The following is a 17,041-nucleotide window of genomic DNA, read 5'->3' on the forward strand; positions in this document are numbered from 1 at the left end:
CTGTTGTCAGACAATTTATTAAATTACATTGCAGTTGTTTTATATCATTGACCCATGTTGTGCTTGGAACGCACCAGTCGCGAGGACTCGACTACATGTCGTTTCCCTCTCATCTCCCGCCAGCAGTTTATGACGGCAAGTTTGAGTCAGTTATGCTTAACTAGCTGAGTACCTTATTGCAACCACATTACCCCCCCCCTGGGTCACACACAGAGACACGCTCTCTCTCTACACTGTCCAAAGGTGTTGTAAAGGCGGTCACAGCACCTGCATCAACTCTCCTTTCCAAGATGTCAAGATGCAGCTCGGTCAGTGGTGGGGCTGCATGTGGAATATTGCGTGCAGTTCTGGACATCCACCCATCACCGCAAGGATGTGGAGGCTTTGGAGACGGTGCAGACGGTTAGAGGGTAGAAGCTGTAAAATGGACAGACGTTGGGTTGTGGTTGTGGGCAGATCTGACAGAAGTTTATAAAATTGCAAGAGGTTAGATGGGGTAGACAGTCTGAACCTTATCGCCAGTGAGGAAATGTCCAGCACTAGGCTTTGCTTCAAGGTGAGAGGTTTAAAGGAGATGTGCGGGGCAAGGTTTGTACCCCGAGAGTGGTGGGGGGCCTGGAACGTGGTTAGGGGGAGGGGCTTAGAGTGGGGGGAGGGGTGGGGGGGGGGGGAGGGGGGGGGAGGATAGATTAGGGTCAGAAGGGAGGGAGAGGAGGAGGGGGGGTTTATATGAGGGACAGTGCTGTGGTTAGGCACACAGTGCCGGAGTAACTCAGCGGGACGGGCCGCAGCATCTCTGGGTGACGTTTTGGGTCGAGACCCTTTGGCTTTGAGTTTTCTCCCCTCTCCCTCCCGGCAGGCATGTTCCCGCGCTCGGGTGTGTCAGATGAGCAGGAGAACCGTGAGAAGCTGCACAAGATCCTGGATACCATCACTGACACCCTCATCTGGTGCATGTCCCGCAGTGGTGTGCCCCCCGCCCAGCAGCCCACCCGCCTGGCACACCTACTGATGCTGCTGTCCCACATACGCCACGCCAGGTACCATTGCCCCCTCCCCACACAGTCCCCAGCCCACGGGGACCCCACGCCCCGTCCCCACCACCCCCTCACACACAGTCCCCTCCCCACGGCCCGACTCCCAACCGCCTGGACCCCCCTTGAACACCATCCACATGGATTACACCCCCTAACTACACCAGGCTGTGACCCAGCGTGACTGGGGTAACTATGTGTAGAGTGAGTGAGTGTGTGCTCGTGTGTGAATGTGCGAGTATGTGAGTGTGTGTACGAGTGTGTGTGTGTACAAGTGTGCGAATATGTAAGTGTGAGTGTGTATGCGAGTATGTATGTGCTTGTGTGAGTGTGTATGTGTGCGAGTATTTGAGTGAGTGCGTGTGAGTGTGTATGTGTGTGTGTGTGCGTGTGTGTGAGTGAGTGTGTGTGTGTGTGTGTGTGAGTGAGTGTGTGTGAGTGTGTGTGTGTGTGTGTGCGTGTGTGTGCGTGTGTGTGTGTGTGTGAGTGTGTGCGTGTGTGTGCGAGTGTGCGTGTGTGTGCGAGAGTGTGTGTGCGTGTGCGAGTGTGTGAGCGAGTGTGTGTGTAAGTGAGTGTGTGCGTGTGCGAGTGTGTGAGCGAGTGTGCTGTGACCTGTATCGTGGTGACCGTGCTTTACGTGAGTGCGCCTGTACGTTGACGCTGTAGCTACACCCTCACTCCGCCGGCAGCCGCTCGTTACACACATCCTCCGTCCCGTGGAGCCGTCACCCCGAGCCCCCGTGTCAGTGTCGTCGTCGTCCCCGTACACCTGTCCCCTGCCTGTGGCCCTGTCTTGTCTGTGACTCTGTCTGTCTGTGACTGTGTGTGTCTGCCTGTGGCCCTGTCTGTCTGTGACTGTCTGTCTGTCTGTGACCGTGTCTGTCTGTGACTCTGTCTGTCTGTGACTGTCTGTCTGTCTGTGACCGTGTCTGTCTGTGACTGTCTGTCTGTCTGTGACCGTGTCTGTCTGTGACCGTGTCTGTCTGTCTGTGACTCTGTCTGTCTGTGACTGTCTGTCTGTCTGTGACCGTGTATGTCTGTGACTGTGACTCTGTCTGTCTGTGACTGTGTCTGTCTGTGACCGTGTCTGTCTGTGACTGTGTCTGTCTGCCTGTGACCGTATGTGTCTGCCTGTCTGCCTGTGACCATGTATGTCTGTGACTGTGTGTGTCTGCCTGTGACCGTGTCTGTCTGTGACCGTGTCTGTCTGTGACCGTGTCTGCCTGTGACGGCCTCTGCCTGTTCCCCCCGCAGCAACAAAGGCATGGAACACCTGTACAGCATGAAGTGCAAGAACGTGGTTCCGTTCTACGACCTGCTGTTGGAGATGCTGGATGCCCACGTCATCTACAGTTACCGCAAACCGCCCGACGACACCAACTGTGCACCGGCCAAGAGCCACCCCCTCTGATCCACGACCCCCACCCATCCCCACCACCCCACGCCTCCCCCCGACTGGGACTGGGACCGGGACAGGCTGGGGGGAGCGGAGTTACCAGAGGGTGGGAGCAGACACTGCCCATAAATAACTCCTCGCCCCCCCCCCCCCCCCCCCCCACACACAGTCCCCTCATCTTGCTGCCCCCCCCATTCCCCCGCAGGTCACGTTCAGCTCCAGGACAAACAGGGATGTAATGCTGAGGCTCTATAAGGCTGGTCAGGCCACATGTGGAATATTGTGAGCAATTGTGACCAAATAACCACATGTCACTGTGCTGAAGAAACTGGCAGCCTCCGTCTCTGCTAGCCCCAACAGGAATGGGATGAATGGCCTCCTGTCTGTGCTGTACATAGCTGAGGCGGGGGCTTGTGCTGTGTTTCCCCCTCCCCTCTCTGCCCGACTCCATCCTCCCCGACCCCTCGCCAAGGGGAGAATCACGTAGGGGGAGCGCTTGTCGGCGCTGGGCCTGTACTCGCTGGAGTTTAGGATGAGGAAGGACATTCTTGCTATTGAGGGAGTGCAGCGTAGGTTTACAAGGTTAATTCCCGGGATGGCGGGACTGTCATATGCTGAGTGAATGGAGTTGCTGGGCTTGTACACTCTGGAGTTTAGAAGGATGAGAGGGTATTTAATTGAAACATATAAGATTATTAAGGGTTTGGACACGCTAGAGGCAGAAAACACGTTCCCGATGTTGGGGGAGTCCAGAACCTGGGGTCACAGTTTAAGAACAAGGAGTAAGCCATTTAGAACGGAGACGAAGAAACACTTTTTCTTACAGAGAGTGGTGAGTCTGTGGAATTCTCTGCCTCAGAGGGCGGTGGAGGCAGGTTCTCTGGATACTTTCAAGAGAGAGCTAGATAGGGCTCTTAAAAATATCGGAGTCAGGGGATATGGGGAGAAGGCAGGAACGGGGTACTGATTGGGGATGATCAGCCATGATCACATTGAATGGCGGTGCTGGCTCGAAGGGCCAAATGGCCTACTCCTGTACCTATTGTCTATTGAGTGGGGGACCTCATTGAAACTTACCCACTAGAGGGCACAGCTTCACAATAACAGGACGAACCTTTAGAATGGAAATTAGGAGGAATTTCTTCAACCAGAGGGTGGTGAATCTGTGGAATTCATTGCCAATAACGGCTGTGGAGGTCAAGTCAGTCAGTATTTTTAAGGCGGTGATTGACATTCTTGATTAGTACGGGTGTCAGGGGTTGCAGAAGGCAGGAGAATGGGGTTGAGGGGGAAATATAGATCAGCCATGATTGAATGGTGCTGTAGACTCGATGGGCTGAATGGCCTAAATATATTCCTATGCCTTATGGCCTTGGCATATAAACGTTCACCTCACACATGAGGCGGATAGACAGGGTGAATGGAAAGAGTGTTGTATCCAGAGTCTGCAAAACGAGAGCGAGAGGACAGGTTTAAGGTGAGAGGATAAAGATTTAATAGGAACGTGATGGACATCCAGAGGGTGGTGGGTGTGTGGAACGAGCTGTCAGAGGTGGTAGTTGAGGCAGGTGCAATAACAGCATTTAAAAAATACTTGGGCAGGTACTTGGATAGGAAAGGTTTATAGGGATATGGGCCAAAGGCGGGCAAATGGGACCAGTGTAGATGGGACATGTTGGGCAGCACGGACAAGTTGGGCCGAAGGGCCTGTTTCCGTGCTACTAGGCTCCACGTTCTCTCAGACCAACCCATTGGTCTCATCCCCACATTTATCTCCCTGTGACCTGACATTCCCTTCAACTGCCCGGACTACTCCTCACCCACGCACTATTGGCGATTTACAGAGGCCAACTAAGTCTCTCCCCCACCCCCTCTCTCCCCCAGCTCACCCTTCTCCCCTCCCCACCCCACCCCCTCTCTCCCCTCCACACCTCTCTCCCCGTCCCCACCCCTCCCTATCCCCTCTCTCCCCCCCTCCCCCCTCTCCCCTCCCCTCCCCTCTCTCCCTCCCCTCCCCACTCCCCTCCCCCCCAACCCCTCTCCCCACCCCCCCCCTACCCCCTTTCTCCCCTTCCCTCCCCTCCATGTTTCCGCTCCCACTGCCACCGCTGTCCTGAAGAATGTATATTTTTACTGCAGCATTTTGCCAGCCTGTGGCATCCAATGTCAATGACTGATGGATTTTGAGAAGTGTGTATTGTTAATTGCATAAAAATTATTTAACTCCATTTGGAATCTGTCCCCTCATTCTTGACAATCTTGACGCCCGCGAGGGGCGACTTCAATAACCGTCACACTGAAGTGAAACACACAGTGATGGAGGAACTCAGCGGCTCAGCTAGCATCTGTGGAGGGAATGAACAGATGACGTTTCGGGTCGGGCCCATTCCTCAGGCTGTAGCTCCACTTTCTCTCCAGATCAGTCATTCATCATGGGACAGGCCCTTCGGCCCAACTCCCCATACTAACTAAGATGCCCGATCCAAACTCGTTCCACCTGCCCACGTTTGGCTCATATTCCTCTAGGCCTTCCTTATTCATGTACTTGTTCTAATGTATTACAGTACCTGCCTCATCTACTTCCTCTGGCTACACATTCCATACACCCATCACCCTCTGTGTTGCCCCTCAGGTCCATATGAAATATTTCCCCTCTCAACTGAAACCTATGTCCTCTAGTTCTTGATTCTATTAGAGTCTGGATAGACACCTGGAAGTATGATGTTGTGGCGATCAGTGAAACATGGTTGCAGGAGGCCGGTGATTGGAAACTAAATATTCCAGGATTTCGTTGCTTCAGGTGTGATAGAATTGGAGGGGCAAGAGGTGGAGGTGTTGCATTGCTAGTCAGGGAAGATATTACAGCAGTGCTTTGGCAGGATAGATTGGAGGGCTCGTCTAAGGAGGCTATTTGGGTGGAACTGAGAAGTGGGAAAGGTGTAGCAACACTTATGGGGGTGTATTATAGACCGCCGAGTGGGGAACGAGAATTGGAAGAGCAAATATGTAAGGAGATAGCAGATATTAGTAGTAAGCACAAGGTAGTGATTGTGGGAGATTTCAATTTTCCACACATAGACTGGGAAACACATTCTGTAAATGGGCTGGATGGTTTGGAGTTTGTAAAATGTGTGCAGGATAGTTTTTTGCAGCAATACATAGAGGTACCTACTAGAGGAGGGGCAGTGCTGGACCTCCTGTTCGGAAATGAGACGGGATAGGTGGCGGAGGTATGCGTTGGGGAGCACTTCGGGTCCAGTGATCACAATACCATTAGTTTCAATATAATTATGGAGAAGGTCAGAACTGGACCTAGGGTTGAGATTTTTGATTGGAGAAAGGCTAACTTTGATGAGATGCGAGATGATTTAAAAAGAGTGAACTGGGACATTTTGTTTTATGGGAAAGATGTAGAAGAGAAATGGAGGACATTTAAAGGGGAAATTTTAAGTACAGAATCTTTATGTTCCTGTTCGATTGAAAGGAAACTGGAAAGATTGGAAAGAGCCCTGGTTTTCAAGGGAAATTGGACATCTTGTTCGGAAAAAGAGGGAGATCTACAATAATTATAGGCAGCATGAAGTAAATGAGGTGCTTGAGGAGTATAAGGAATGTAAAAAGAATCTTAAGAAAGAAATTAGAAAAGCTAAAAGAAGATATGCTTTGGCAAGTAAGGTGAAAGTAAATCCAAAGAGTTTCTACAGCTATATTAATAGCAAAAGGAATACGAGGGATAAAATTGGTCCATTGGAGAGACAGAGTGGGAAGCTATCTGCAGAGCCAAAAGAGATGGGGGAGATATTGAACAATTTCTTTTCTTCGGTATTCACCAAGGAGAAGGATATTGAATTATGTGAGGTAAGGGAAACGAGTAGGGTAGCTATGGATACTATGAGTTTCAAAGTAAAAGAAGTACTGACATTTTTGAAAAATATAAAAGTGGATAAGTCTCCAGGTCCTGACAGGATATTCCCTAGGACATTGAGGGAAGTTAGCGTAGAAATAGCCGGGGCTATGACAGAAATATTTCAAATGTCATTAGAAACGGGAATAGTTCCCGAGGATTGGCGTACTGCGCATGTTGTTCCATTGTTTAAAAAGGGTTCTAAGAGTAAACCTAGCAATTATAGACCTGTTAGTTTGACTTCAGTAGTGGGAAAATTAATGGAAAAGATACTTAGAGATAATATATATAAGCATCTGGATAAACAGGGTCTGATTAGGAACAGTCAACATGGATTTGTGCCTGGAAGGTCATGTTTGACTAATCTTCTTGAATTTTTTGAAGAGGTTACTAGGGAAATTGACGAGGGTAAAGCAGTGGATGTTGTCTATATGGACTTTAGTAAGGCCTTTGACAAGGTTCCTCATGGAAGGTTGGTTAAGAAGGTTAAACTGTTGGGTATAAATGCCGGAATAGCAAGATGGATTCAACAGTGGCTGAATGGGAGAAGCCAGAGGGTAATGGTGGATGGCTGTTTATCGGGTTGGAGGCAGGTGACTAGTGGGGTGCCTCAGGGATCTGTGTTGAGTCCTTTGTTGTTTGTCATGTACATCAATGATCTGGATGAAGGGGTGGTAAATTGGATTAGTAAGTATGCAGATGATACCAAGATAGGGGGTGTTGTGGATAATGACGAGGATTTCCAAAGTCTACAGAGTGATTTAGGCCATTTGGAAAAATGGGCTGAAAGATGGCAGATGGAGTTTAATGCTGATAAATGTGATGTGCTACACCTTGGCAGGACAAATCAAAATAGGACGTACATGATAAATGGTAGGGAATTGAAGAATACATTTGAACAGAGGGATCTGGGAATAACCGTGCATAGTTCCTTGAAGGTGGAATCTCATATAGATAGGGTGGTAAAGAAAGCTTTTGGTATGCTAGCCTTTATAAATCAGAGCATTGAGTATAGATGCTGGGATGTAATGTTAAAATTGTACAAGGCATTGGTGAGATCAAATCTGGAGTATGGTGTACAATTTTGGTCGCCCAATTATAGGAAGGATGTCAACAAAATAGAGAGAGTACAGAGGAGATTTACTAGAATGTTGCCTGGGTTTCAACAACTAAGTTACAGAGATAGGTTGAATAAGTTAGGTCTTTATTCTCTGGAGCGCAGAAGGTTAAGGGGGGACTTGATAGAGTTCTTTAAAATGATGAGAGGGATAGACAGAGTTGATGTGGACAAGCTTTTCCCTTTGAGAATAGGGAAGATTCAAACAAGAGGACATGACTTCAGAATTAAGGGACAGAAGTTTAGGGGTAACATGAGGGGGAACTTCTTTACTCAGAGAGTGGTAGCGGTGTGGAATGAGCTTCCAGTGGAAGTGGTGTCGGCAGGTTCATTGGTATCATTTAAAAATAAATTGGATAGGCATATGGATGAGAAGGGAATGGAGGGTTATGGTATGAGTGCAGGCAGGTGGGACTAAGGGAAAAAAGCTGTTCGACTTGTAGGGCCGAGATGGCCTGTTTCCGTGCTGTAATTGTTATATGGTTATATGGTTATATTAACCAAGGTAAAATACTCTGTGAGTTCACCTTATCTATTCCCCTAATGATTTTATACACCTGTATAAGATCACCCCTCAGCCTCCAAGGAATAAAATCAAAGCCTGAGATAGACACAAAATGTTGGAGTAACTCAGCGGGACAGGCAGCATCTCTGGAGAGAAGGAATGGGTGACGTTTCAGGTCGAGACCCTAGCCTACCGATAGCTCAGACCCTTGAGTCCTGGCAATAGCCTTGTAAATCTCCTCTTCACACTTTCAGCTCAGTGGTATCTTTAAATCTTTCCACTCTCGCCTTAAAACTTTGTCCCTTAGTTTTATATTACCCTATCCCGCGGTACAGTGAAAAGCTTTGTTCTGCACACTATCCAAACAGATCAGATAATACTACACATAAATACAATCAAGTCCAACTCCAGTACAACAGGTAGAGCAAAGGGGAAGATACAGAGTGCAGAATATAGTTCTCAGCATTGTAGCGCATCAGTTCCACAGACAAAGTCCAATGTCCGCAATGGGGTAGAGGTGAATTGTTTAGTAGTCATACACCACGGAAACGTGTAGATAGGCGGGACTGTCATACGCTGAGAGAATGGAGCAGCTGGGCTTGTACACTCTGGAGTTTAGAAGGATGAGCGGATATCTCATTGAAACATATAAGATTATTAAGGGGTTGGACACGCTAGAGGCAGGAAACGTGTTCCCGATGTTGGGGGGAGTCCAGAACCAGGGGTCACAGTTTCAGAATAAGGGGTAAGCCATTTAGAACGGAGACGAGAAAACACTTTTTCACAGTTGTGAGTCTGTGGAATTCTCTGCTTCAGAGGGCGGTGGAGGCAGGTTCTCTGGATACTTTCAAGAATGGCGGTGCTGGCTTGAAGGGCCGAATGGCCTACTCCTGCACCTATTGTCTATTGTCTAACTTGTCCATACCAACCAAGATGCCCCATCGACACGAGTCCCACCTGCCCACCTTTGGCCCATATACCTCTAATCCTTTCCTATCCATGTACCTGTCCAAATGTCTTTTAAATGTTGTCATAGTCCCTGCCTCAACTATCTCCTCCAGCAGCTCGTTCCATACACCCAGCATCCTGAGTGAAAAAGTTGCCCCTAGCTGATTAAGGATCCATTCGGAAGTCTGACAATTGCGATCATTCAACCTGATCAGATACCCCTCATGACTTCATAAACCTCTAGAAGTTCGCCTCTCAGCCTCCTTCCCTCCAGGGACTAAAAGCTCCAACCCATCCAATCTCTCCTTCGAACTCAGACACCCCAGTCCTGGCCACATCCTGGTGAATCTCTCCTGCACTTTCCACTTAATAACATCTTTCCTCCATCTGGATTATTGTTGCATTAGTGCCCCTGCTGCTGCCGCTGTGAGACACACAGGTCTACAATTACCTGACATTTCCACTGCCCCTGCAACGTAAACGCCCACATTTGTCCTCATCCACACATCCTGCACCGCCCCGCTGCACAACCACGACTTAAAACTATTTGTAGACACGGAACTGCAGGTGCTGCTTAACAAAAAAGACAGAGTGCTGGAGTAACTCAGCGGGTCAGGCAGCGTCTCTGGAGAACATGTGTGGGTGATGTTTCGGGTCAGGACCCTACTTCAGATTCCCTTTCAGGTTCTTGGAGTGCCAGTATTCCCCTCCCTGGCTTCCGATCACAACTCAGGAAGCATCTCCTCGGTCCCTGGCGAGTTACCCACCTCGGGCTAAAGTGCTCATTTGTTCTCATATTCCATCATTCTCCCCCCTTCTTGTGTTCACCAATGATTTTGTTCCGAGCCAAATCCATTCAAGGCGGCACGGTGGCGCAGCGGTAGAGTTGATGCCTCACAACACCAGAGACCCAGGTTCGATCCTGACTACGGGTGCTGTCTGTACGGAGTTTGTACTTTCTCCCCGTGACCTGCGTGGGTTTTCTCCGGGTGCTCCGGTTTCCACCCACAATCTGAAGACGTGCAGGTTTGTTGGTTAATTGGCTCTGTAAATTGTCCCTAGTTGTAGGATATTGTTACTGTACTAGGTGATCGCTGGTCGGCATGGACGATGGGCTGAAGGGCCGGTTTCCGCGGTGTATCTCTGAAGCCTCACTCACATTCACTAGCTCCACACTCACACTGCTAACGTCCTCACCAATGGGCCTTGTTCAAGAAGGAACTGCAGATGCTGGAAAAATCGAAGATAGATAAAAAATGCTGGAGACACTCAGCGGGTGAGGCAGCATCTATGGAGCGAAGGAAAAGGTGATGTTTCGAGTCGAGTCCCTTCTTCAGACCTTGCTCGTTTCCTGGTGATTTGTTTTGTGTTTAATATTGCAGTTTATTGTCATGTGTACCGAGGTACAGTGAAAAGCTTTTGTTGCGTGCTAACCAGTCAGCGGAAAGACAATACATGATTACAATCGAGCCGTCCACAGTGTAAAGATAAAGGGAATAACATGAATAATGTTTAGTGGAAGATAAACTCCGATCAAAGATAGTCCGAGGGTCTCCAATGAGGTAGATAGTACTGTAGCTCAGGACTGCTCTCTGGTTGTAGAAGGACGGTTCAGTTGCCTGATATCAGCTGGGAAGAAACTCTCCCTGAGCCTGGAGGTGTGCGGGCGTATTCACACTTTTATACTTTTGCCTGATGGGAATATATGTTCCATATTAAAAAATATGGAATCAGGCCATTTGGGCCGTCAAGTCCATGCTGATCACTGATATCCCAGCAGCATGACACAGCTGGTAGAGCCACTGCCTCTCGGCGCCAAAGAACCAGGTTCAATCCTGACCTCAGTGCAGTCTGTGTGGAGTTTGCACGTTCTCCCTGTGACCACATGGGTTTCCGCCCACATCCAAAGACGTGCAGTTTTATAGGTTCAATGGCCTCTGTAAATTGCCCCTGGTGTGTCGGGAATGGGTGAGCAAATGGGATAAGGTAGAACTAGTGTTTCAGTTTAGTTTATTGTCACTTTTTTGAGGTAACATAGAAATTAGGTGCAGGAGTAGGCCATTCGGCCCTTCGAGCCTGCACCGCCATTCAGTATGATCATGGCTGATCATGCAACTCAGTATCCCGTACCTGCCTTCTCTCCATACCCTCTGATCCCCTTAGCCACAAGGGCCACATCTAACTCCCTCTTAAATATAGCCAATGAACTGGCCTCGACTACCCTCTGCGGCAGAGAGTTCCAGAGATTCACCACTCTCTGTGTGAAAAAAGTTCTTCTCATCTGTTTTAAAGGATTTCCCCGTTATCCTTAAGCTGTGACCCCTTGTCCTGGACTTCCCCAACATCGGGAGCAATCTTCCTGCATCTAGCCTGTCCAACCCCTTATGAATTTTGTAAGTTTCTATAAGATCCCCTCTCAATCTCCTAAATTCTAGAGAGTATAAACCAAGTCTATCCAGTCTTTCTTCATAAGACAGTCCTGACATCCCAGGAATCAGTCTGGTGAACCGTCTTTGCACTCCCCCTATGGCAATAATGTCCTTCCTCAGATTTGGAGACCAAAACTGTACGCAATACTCCAGGTGTGGTCTCACCAAGACCCTGTACAACTGCAGTAGAACCTCCCTGCTCCTATACTCAAAGGGAAACAGACCCTTCGGCCCAACTTGCCCACACCGGTAGATTGTGAACGGGTGATCGATAGTTGACGTAGTCAGTGGGCTTGTTCCCACGCTGTGTCTCTAAACTCACACTCGTTCTATGTAAATTGGACCATTTACAGGGGCCCACTAACGCACAAACCCGCATGTCGTTGGGATGTAGAAGGAAACCGGAACACCTGGAGGAAAGCCACGTGGTCGCAGGGAGAACGTGCAAACTTCACACCGACAGCACCCAAGGTCAGGATTGAACTTGGGTCTGTGGCGCAGTGCTGCCAAATAGCCACGTAATCCATAACCATGTGCTTATCTAAAAGCCTCTTAAACACCACTATCGTATCTGCCTCCACCACCACCCCCGGCAGCGCGTTCCAGGCACCCACCACCCTCTGTGCAACAAACGAGCCCGGTACATCTTCTTTGCTCCCTATCACTGAAACAATCTGATCCAATCTCACGGACCTTAGCTTTTTGGAACATTGTCAAAGTCTCCTTGAATTCCATGTGAACTACATTGAATGCACAGACCCTATTCACCCTCTCAGTCACCTCGTCATGGAATGGAACAGCATGGAATCAGGACTTTTGGCCCAACCCAGCCATGCTATCAGTCAGAGTGATACAACATGGAAACAGACCCTTCGGCCCAACTTGCCCACACCGGCCAAAATGTCCCAGCTATACTCGTCCCACCTGCCTGCATTTGGTCCATATCCCTCCAAACCTGCCCTATCCATGTACCTGTTTAACTGTTTCTTAAATGATGGGATAGTCCCTGCTCAACTACCTCCTCTGGCAGCTTGTTCCATACACCCACCACCCTTTGTGGGAAAAAGTTAGCCCTCAGATTCCTATTTAATCTTTTCCCCTTCACCTTAAACTTATGTCCTCTGGTCCTCGATTCCCCAACTCTGTGCATCTACTCGATCTATTCCTCACACGATCTTATACACCTCTATAAGATCACCCTTCATCCTCCTGCACTCCATGGAATAGAGACCCAGCCTACTCAACCTCTCCCTATAGCTCACACCCTCTAGTCCTGGCAACATACTCATAAACCTTCCCTGTACCCTTTCAAGCTTGACAATATATTTCCTACAACATGGTGCCCAAAACTGAACACAATATTCTAAATGCGGCCTCATCAACGTCTTATACAACTGCAACATGACCTCCCAACCTCTATACTCAATACTCTGACTGATGAAGGCCAAAGTGCCAAAGCCTTTTTGACCACCTTATCTACCTGCGACTCGACCTTCAAGGAACCATGCACCTGTACTCCTAGATCCCTCTGCTCTACAACACTACCCAGAGGCCTGCCATTTACTGTGTAGGTCCTGCCCTTGTTCGACGTCCCAAAATGCAACATCTCACACTTTTCTGTATTAAATTCCATCAACCATTCCTCCGCCCACCTGACCAATCGATCCAGATCCTGCTGCAATCGTTCACAACCATCTTCACTATCTGCAAAACCACTCACTTTTGTATCATCAGCAAACTTGCTAATCTTGCGCTGTATGTTCTCATCCAAATCATTGATGTAGATGACAAACAGTAACGGGCCCAGCACCAAACCCTGAGGCACACCACTAGTCACAGGCCTCCAGTCCGAGAAGCAACCTTCCACAATCATCTTCTGCTTCCTTCCATGGAGCCAATTTGCTATCCATTCAGCTATCTCTCCTTTGAACCCATGGGATCTAACCTTCCAGAGCAGCCTACCATATGGAATCTTGTCGAACGCCTTACTGAAGCCCATATATACATCTACAGCTCTGCCCTCATCAATCTTCTTGGTCACGTCTTCAAAAAACTCAATCAGATTTGTGAGACACGACCTCCCACGTACAAAACCATGCTGACTATCCATAATCAGCCCTTGTCCATCTAACTGCATGTATAACCTATCCCTCACAATACTCTCCAGTAACCTTCCAATTACAGATGTTAAGCTCACCGGCCTATAGTTCCCAGCATTTTCCCTGCAGCCCTTCTTGAAAAGAGGTACAACATTTCCCACCCTCCAGTCTTCCGGCATCTCTCCTGTATTTAAAGACGACTCGTAAATTTCAACCAGGGCTCCCACAATTTCCTCTCTAGTTTCCCAGATGGATCAGATGTCCTTGGATATATCTGATCAGGCCCTGGAGATTTGTCTAACTTCAAACACGACAGCACCTTCAGTACTTCTTTGACGGTAACACTGACTGCTCTCAAGACACTTCCAGTGACTGCAACAATTTCCTCCGTCCTACTGCCTTTCTCCTCGATAAATAGAGGAGAAATACTCATTGAGGACCTTGCCCATCTCCTGTGGCTCCACACAGAGGTGACCGCTTTGATTCCTGCGAGGTCCCACTCTCTCTCTCTCGTTACCCTTTTCCCCCTTATGTTTTTATAAAATCTCTTACGCATGCCCTTAATGCTACCCGCCAGAGCTATTTCCTGGCCTCTTTTTGCCTCTGTGATCTTTTTTACTTCACTCCTAGTTCCCGAAACTCCTCCAGGGATGCACTTGATCCCAGCTGTCTATACCTGTCCCATGCATCCTTCTTGTTTTTGACCAATGCCTTAATTTCCCTCACCAGCACAGCTTCCTTATGTTTGCCTGCTTTGCCCTTCACTCTAACGGGGCCGTACACATCCTGAGCTTTCATCAGCACACTTTTAAAAACATCCCACTTGGCCGGTTCCTTTCCCCTGAAACAACCTGCTCCAGTCAATTTGAGCGAGACCTTCTCTCATACCCTCAAAGTTGGCCTTACCCCAGTTGAGCATTTTAACACGTGGGCCCTCTCTGTCCATATCCATAACTATCTTAACCCTAATTAAACTGTGTCCCAAAAGGCTCTTCCACAAACACTTAATTCACTTGCCCTTCATAATTTCCCAACTAGATCCAAGTGTTGCTCTCTATATATTGCTGGAGAAAACTGTTGTCAGAGGTGTCCCATCTACAATAGTCCCACCTGCCCGTGTTTGGCCCATATCCTTCTAAACCTTTTCCTAGCCATGTACCTGTGCAAATATCTTTTAAATGGTGTTATGGTCCATGCCTCAACCACCTCCTCTGGCAGCTCATTCCATACACCTGCCACCCTCTGTGTGAAAAATCTGTCCCTCCAGTTACTATTAAATCTTTCTCCTCTCACCTTAAACTCAAAAAGAGTGCTGGAGTAACTCAGTGGGTCAGGCAGCATCTGTGGAGAACACGGATAGGTGACGTTTCAGAGTGCTGGAGTAACTCAGTGGGTCAGGCAGCATCTGTGGAGAACACGGATAGGTGACGTTTCAGAGTGCTGGAGTAACTCAGTGGGTCAGGCAGCATCTCTGGGGAACATGGGCAGGTGACGTTTTGTGTCGCAAACAGAAACGGAGTCTGAAGAAGTGTCCCGACCCCTTATCCATGTTTTCCAGACATGCTGTCTAACCTGCTGAACGTCTGGTTCTTGACTTCCCTGCTCTGGGCAAAACACTGTGCATTCCCCTCATGATTTTATTAGCCTTTATTAAATAAAATCTGAATCTAATTAGGAAGACGTGGCCTTCCTTGAACCAATCCACCGGTCTGTCCAATAATCTGTCAGCCACCAATGTTGAATCAAGGGGAATGTAATCACTTAACAGCCGGACATTAAACACTGACCACACCCTGGGAATAGACGCACAAACTGTGGAGACAACATCCCTTTAACACTTATCCAACTATGGACGGGACAGGTTGTGGGATATGGGCCAAACATGGGCAGATGGGACTAGTGTAGATGGGGCATCTGTCGGCATGGAGGAGTTGGGCTGAAGGGCCTGTTTACGTGCTGTGTGGCTGTTCTTATCCAATTTAGGGTACAGGAATCATACAGCATAGAAACAGGCCCTTCAGCCCAAATCATCCATGCCGACAGACGCCCCATCTGCACTAGTCCCATCTGCCTGCATTTGGCCCATATTCCTACACCTTTCCTATCACATATCTGATCAAATGTCTCTTAAATATTACAGTACCTGTTTTTAAACCAGTTTGTAGAGGAACCGACTAGAGGGCAGGTCATCCTAGACTGGGTATTGTGTAATGAGGAAGGATTAGTTAGCGATCTTGTTGTGCAAAGCTCCTTGGGCAACAGTGACCATAATATGATGGAATTTTGCATTAGGATGGAGAGTGACACGGTTAATTCAGGGACTAGGGTCCTGAACATGAATAAAGGAGACTTTGAAGGTATGAGACGGGAATTGGCTGGGATAGACTGGCAAAGTATACTTCAAGAGTTGACGGTGGAGATGCAATGGCAAAGATTTCAAGACCGCATGGATGAACTCCAAAAATTGTTCATCCCTGTCTGTTGAAAAAATAAAACGGGGAGGGCGGCTCAACCGTGGCTAACGAGGGAAATCAAGGATAATGTTAAATCCAAGGAAGAGGCATATACATTGGCCAGAGGAAGCAGCAAACCAGAGGACTGGGAGAAATTTAGAACTCAACAGAGGACAAAGGGTTTAATTTAGAAGAGAAAAGACCATGAAAGAAAGCTTGCGGGAAATATACAAACTGACTGTAAAAGCATCTTTAGATATGTAAAAAGGAAAAGATTAGTGAAGACAAATGTAGGTCCCTTACAGTCAGAGACAGGTGAATTTATAATGGTAAACAAAGAAATGGCAGAACAGTTAAACGTCTGGTTCCATCGTCACTAAGGAAGACACAAACAATCTCCCGGAAATACCAGGGGACAGAGGATCTAGTGGGAGGGAGGAACTGAAGGGAATCCACATTAGTCAGGAAATGGTGTTAGATAAACTGTTGGGACTGAAGGCAGATATATCCCCAGGGCCTGATGGTTTGCATCCCAGAGTACTCAAGGAGCTGGCTCTAGAAATCGTGGATGCACCAACCAGGTCAACACCCGATGTTACTGTCCATAGGGCCCACGGCCGAAGCCTCACGTGTGTGTGTGTGAGTGTGTGCGCGCGCATGGCACCAAGAAATTGCGTAACCCCATGTTTTGATAGCAATTTTCACCCCTGTAAAAACACCCACGTCTACCCTGTCTATGCCTGCTCCCATAACTGTATAAACTTCTACTATATCTCCACTCAGCCTCTGGTGTTCCAGGGAAAATGATCCGAGTCTACCCAACCTCTCCCTGGAGCTGAAACCCTCTAAACTCGACATCATTCTGGTGAACTTCCTCTGCACCGTCTCCAAAGCCCCCACATCCTTCCTGTAATGGGGCGACCAGAACCGCACGCAATACTCCACATGCAGCCTGACCTTGGCTTTGTATCTGTGCAAATCTTCACCAGTGTCAGCGAGTGCTGCCCTCAGTCCCCTCACCACAGATGAAACAACCTTCCCCAGGAGGAGGAAGGAGTGTGAATATCTCAGCCTTTCGTTTGTAACGAGGACAGGGCTGGTTCTGTGTGTGTGTATCAGAGAGACAAAGGATTGCAGTCTCCCTCTAAACCCCCCC

General features: G+C 48.4%; 1 protein-coding gene across 1 annotated transcript in view; it reads left to right on the forward strand.

Annotated features, from left to right (window-relative positions):
- esr2a (estrogen receptor 2a) overlaps positions 1-4,365 on the forward strand; it is an 85,048-nt gene extending 80,683 nt beyond the window's left edge. The window contains exons 8-9 of the mRNA XM_055640263.1: positions 860-1,040; positions 2,289-4,365. Of these exons, the coding sequence (XP_055496238.1) occupies positions 860-1,040; positions 2,289-2,445 (338 nt within the window). The 3' untranslated portion in view covers positions 2,446-4,365. The remainder of the gene's footprint in view (positions 1-859; positions 1,041-2,288) is intronic.
- The last annotated feature ends 12,676 nt before the right edge of the window (positions 4,366-17,041 follow it).

Source organism: Leucoraja erinacea, chromosome 9, assembly GCF_028641065.1.
Source record: "Leucoraja erinacea ecotype New England chromosome 9, Leri_hhj_1, whole genome shotgun sequence".
Classification (NCBI taxonomy): Eukaryota; Metazoa; Chordata; class Chondrichthyes; order Rajiformes; family Rajidae; genus Leucoraja; species Leucoraja erinaceus.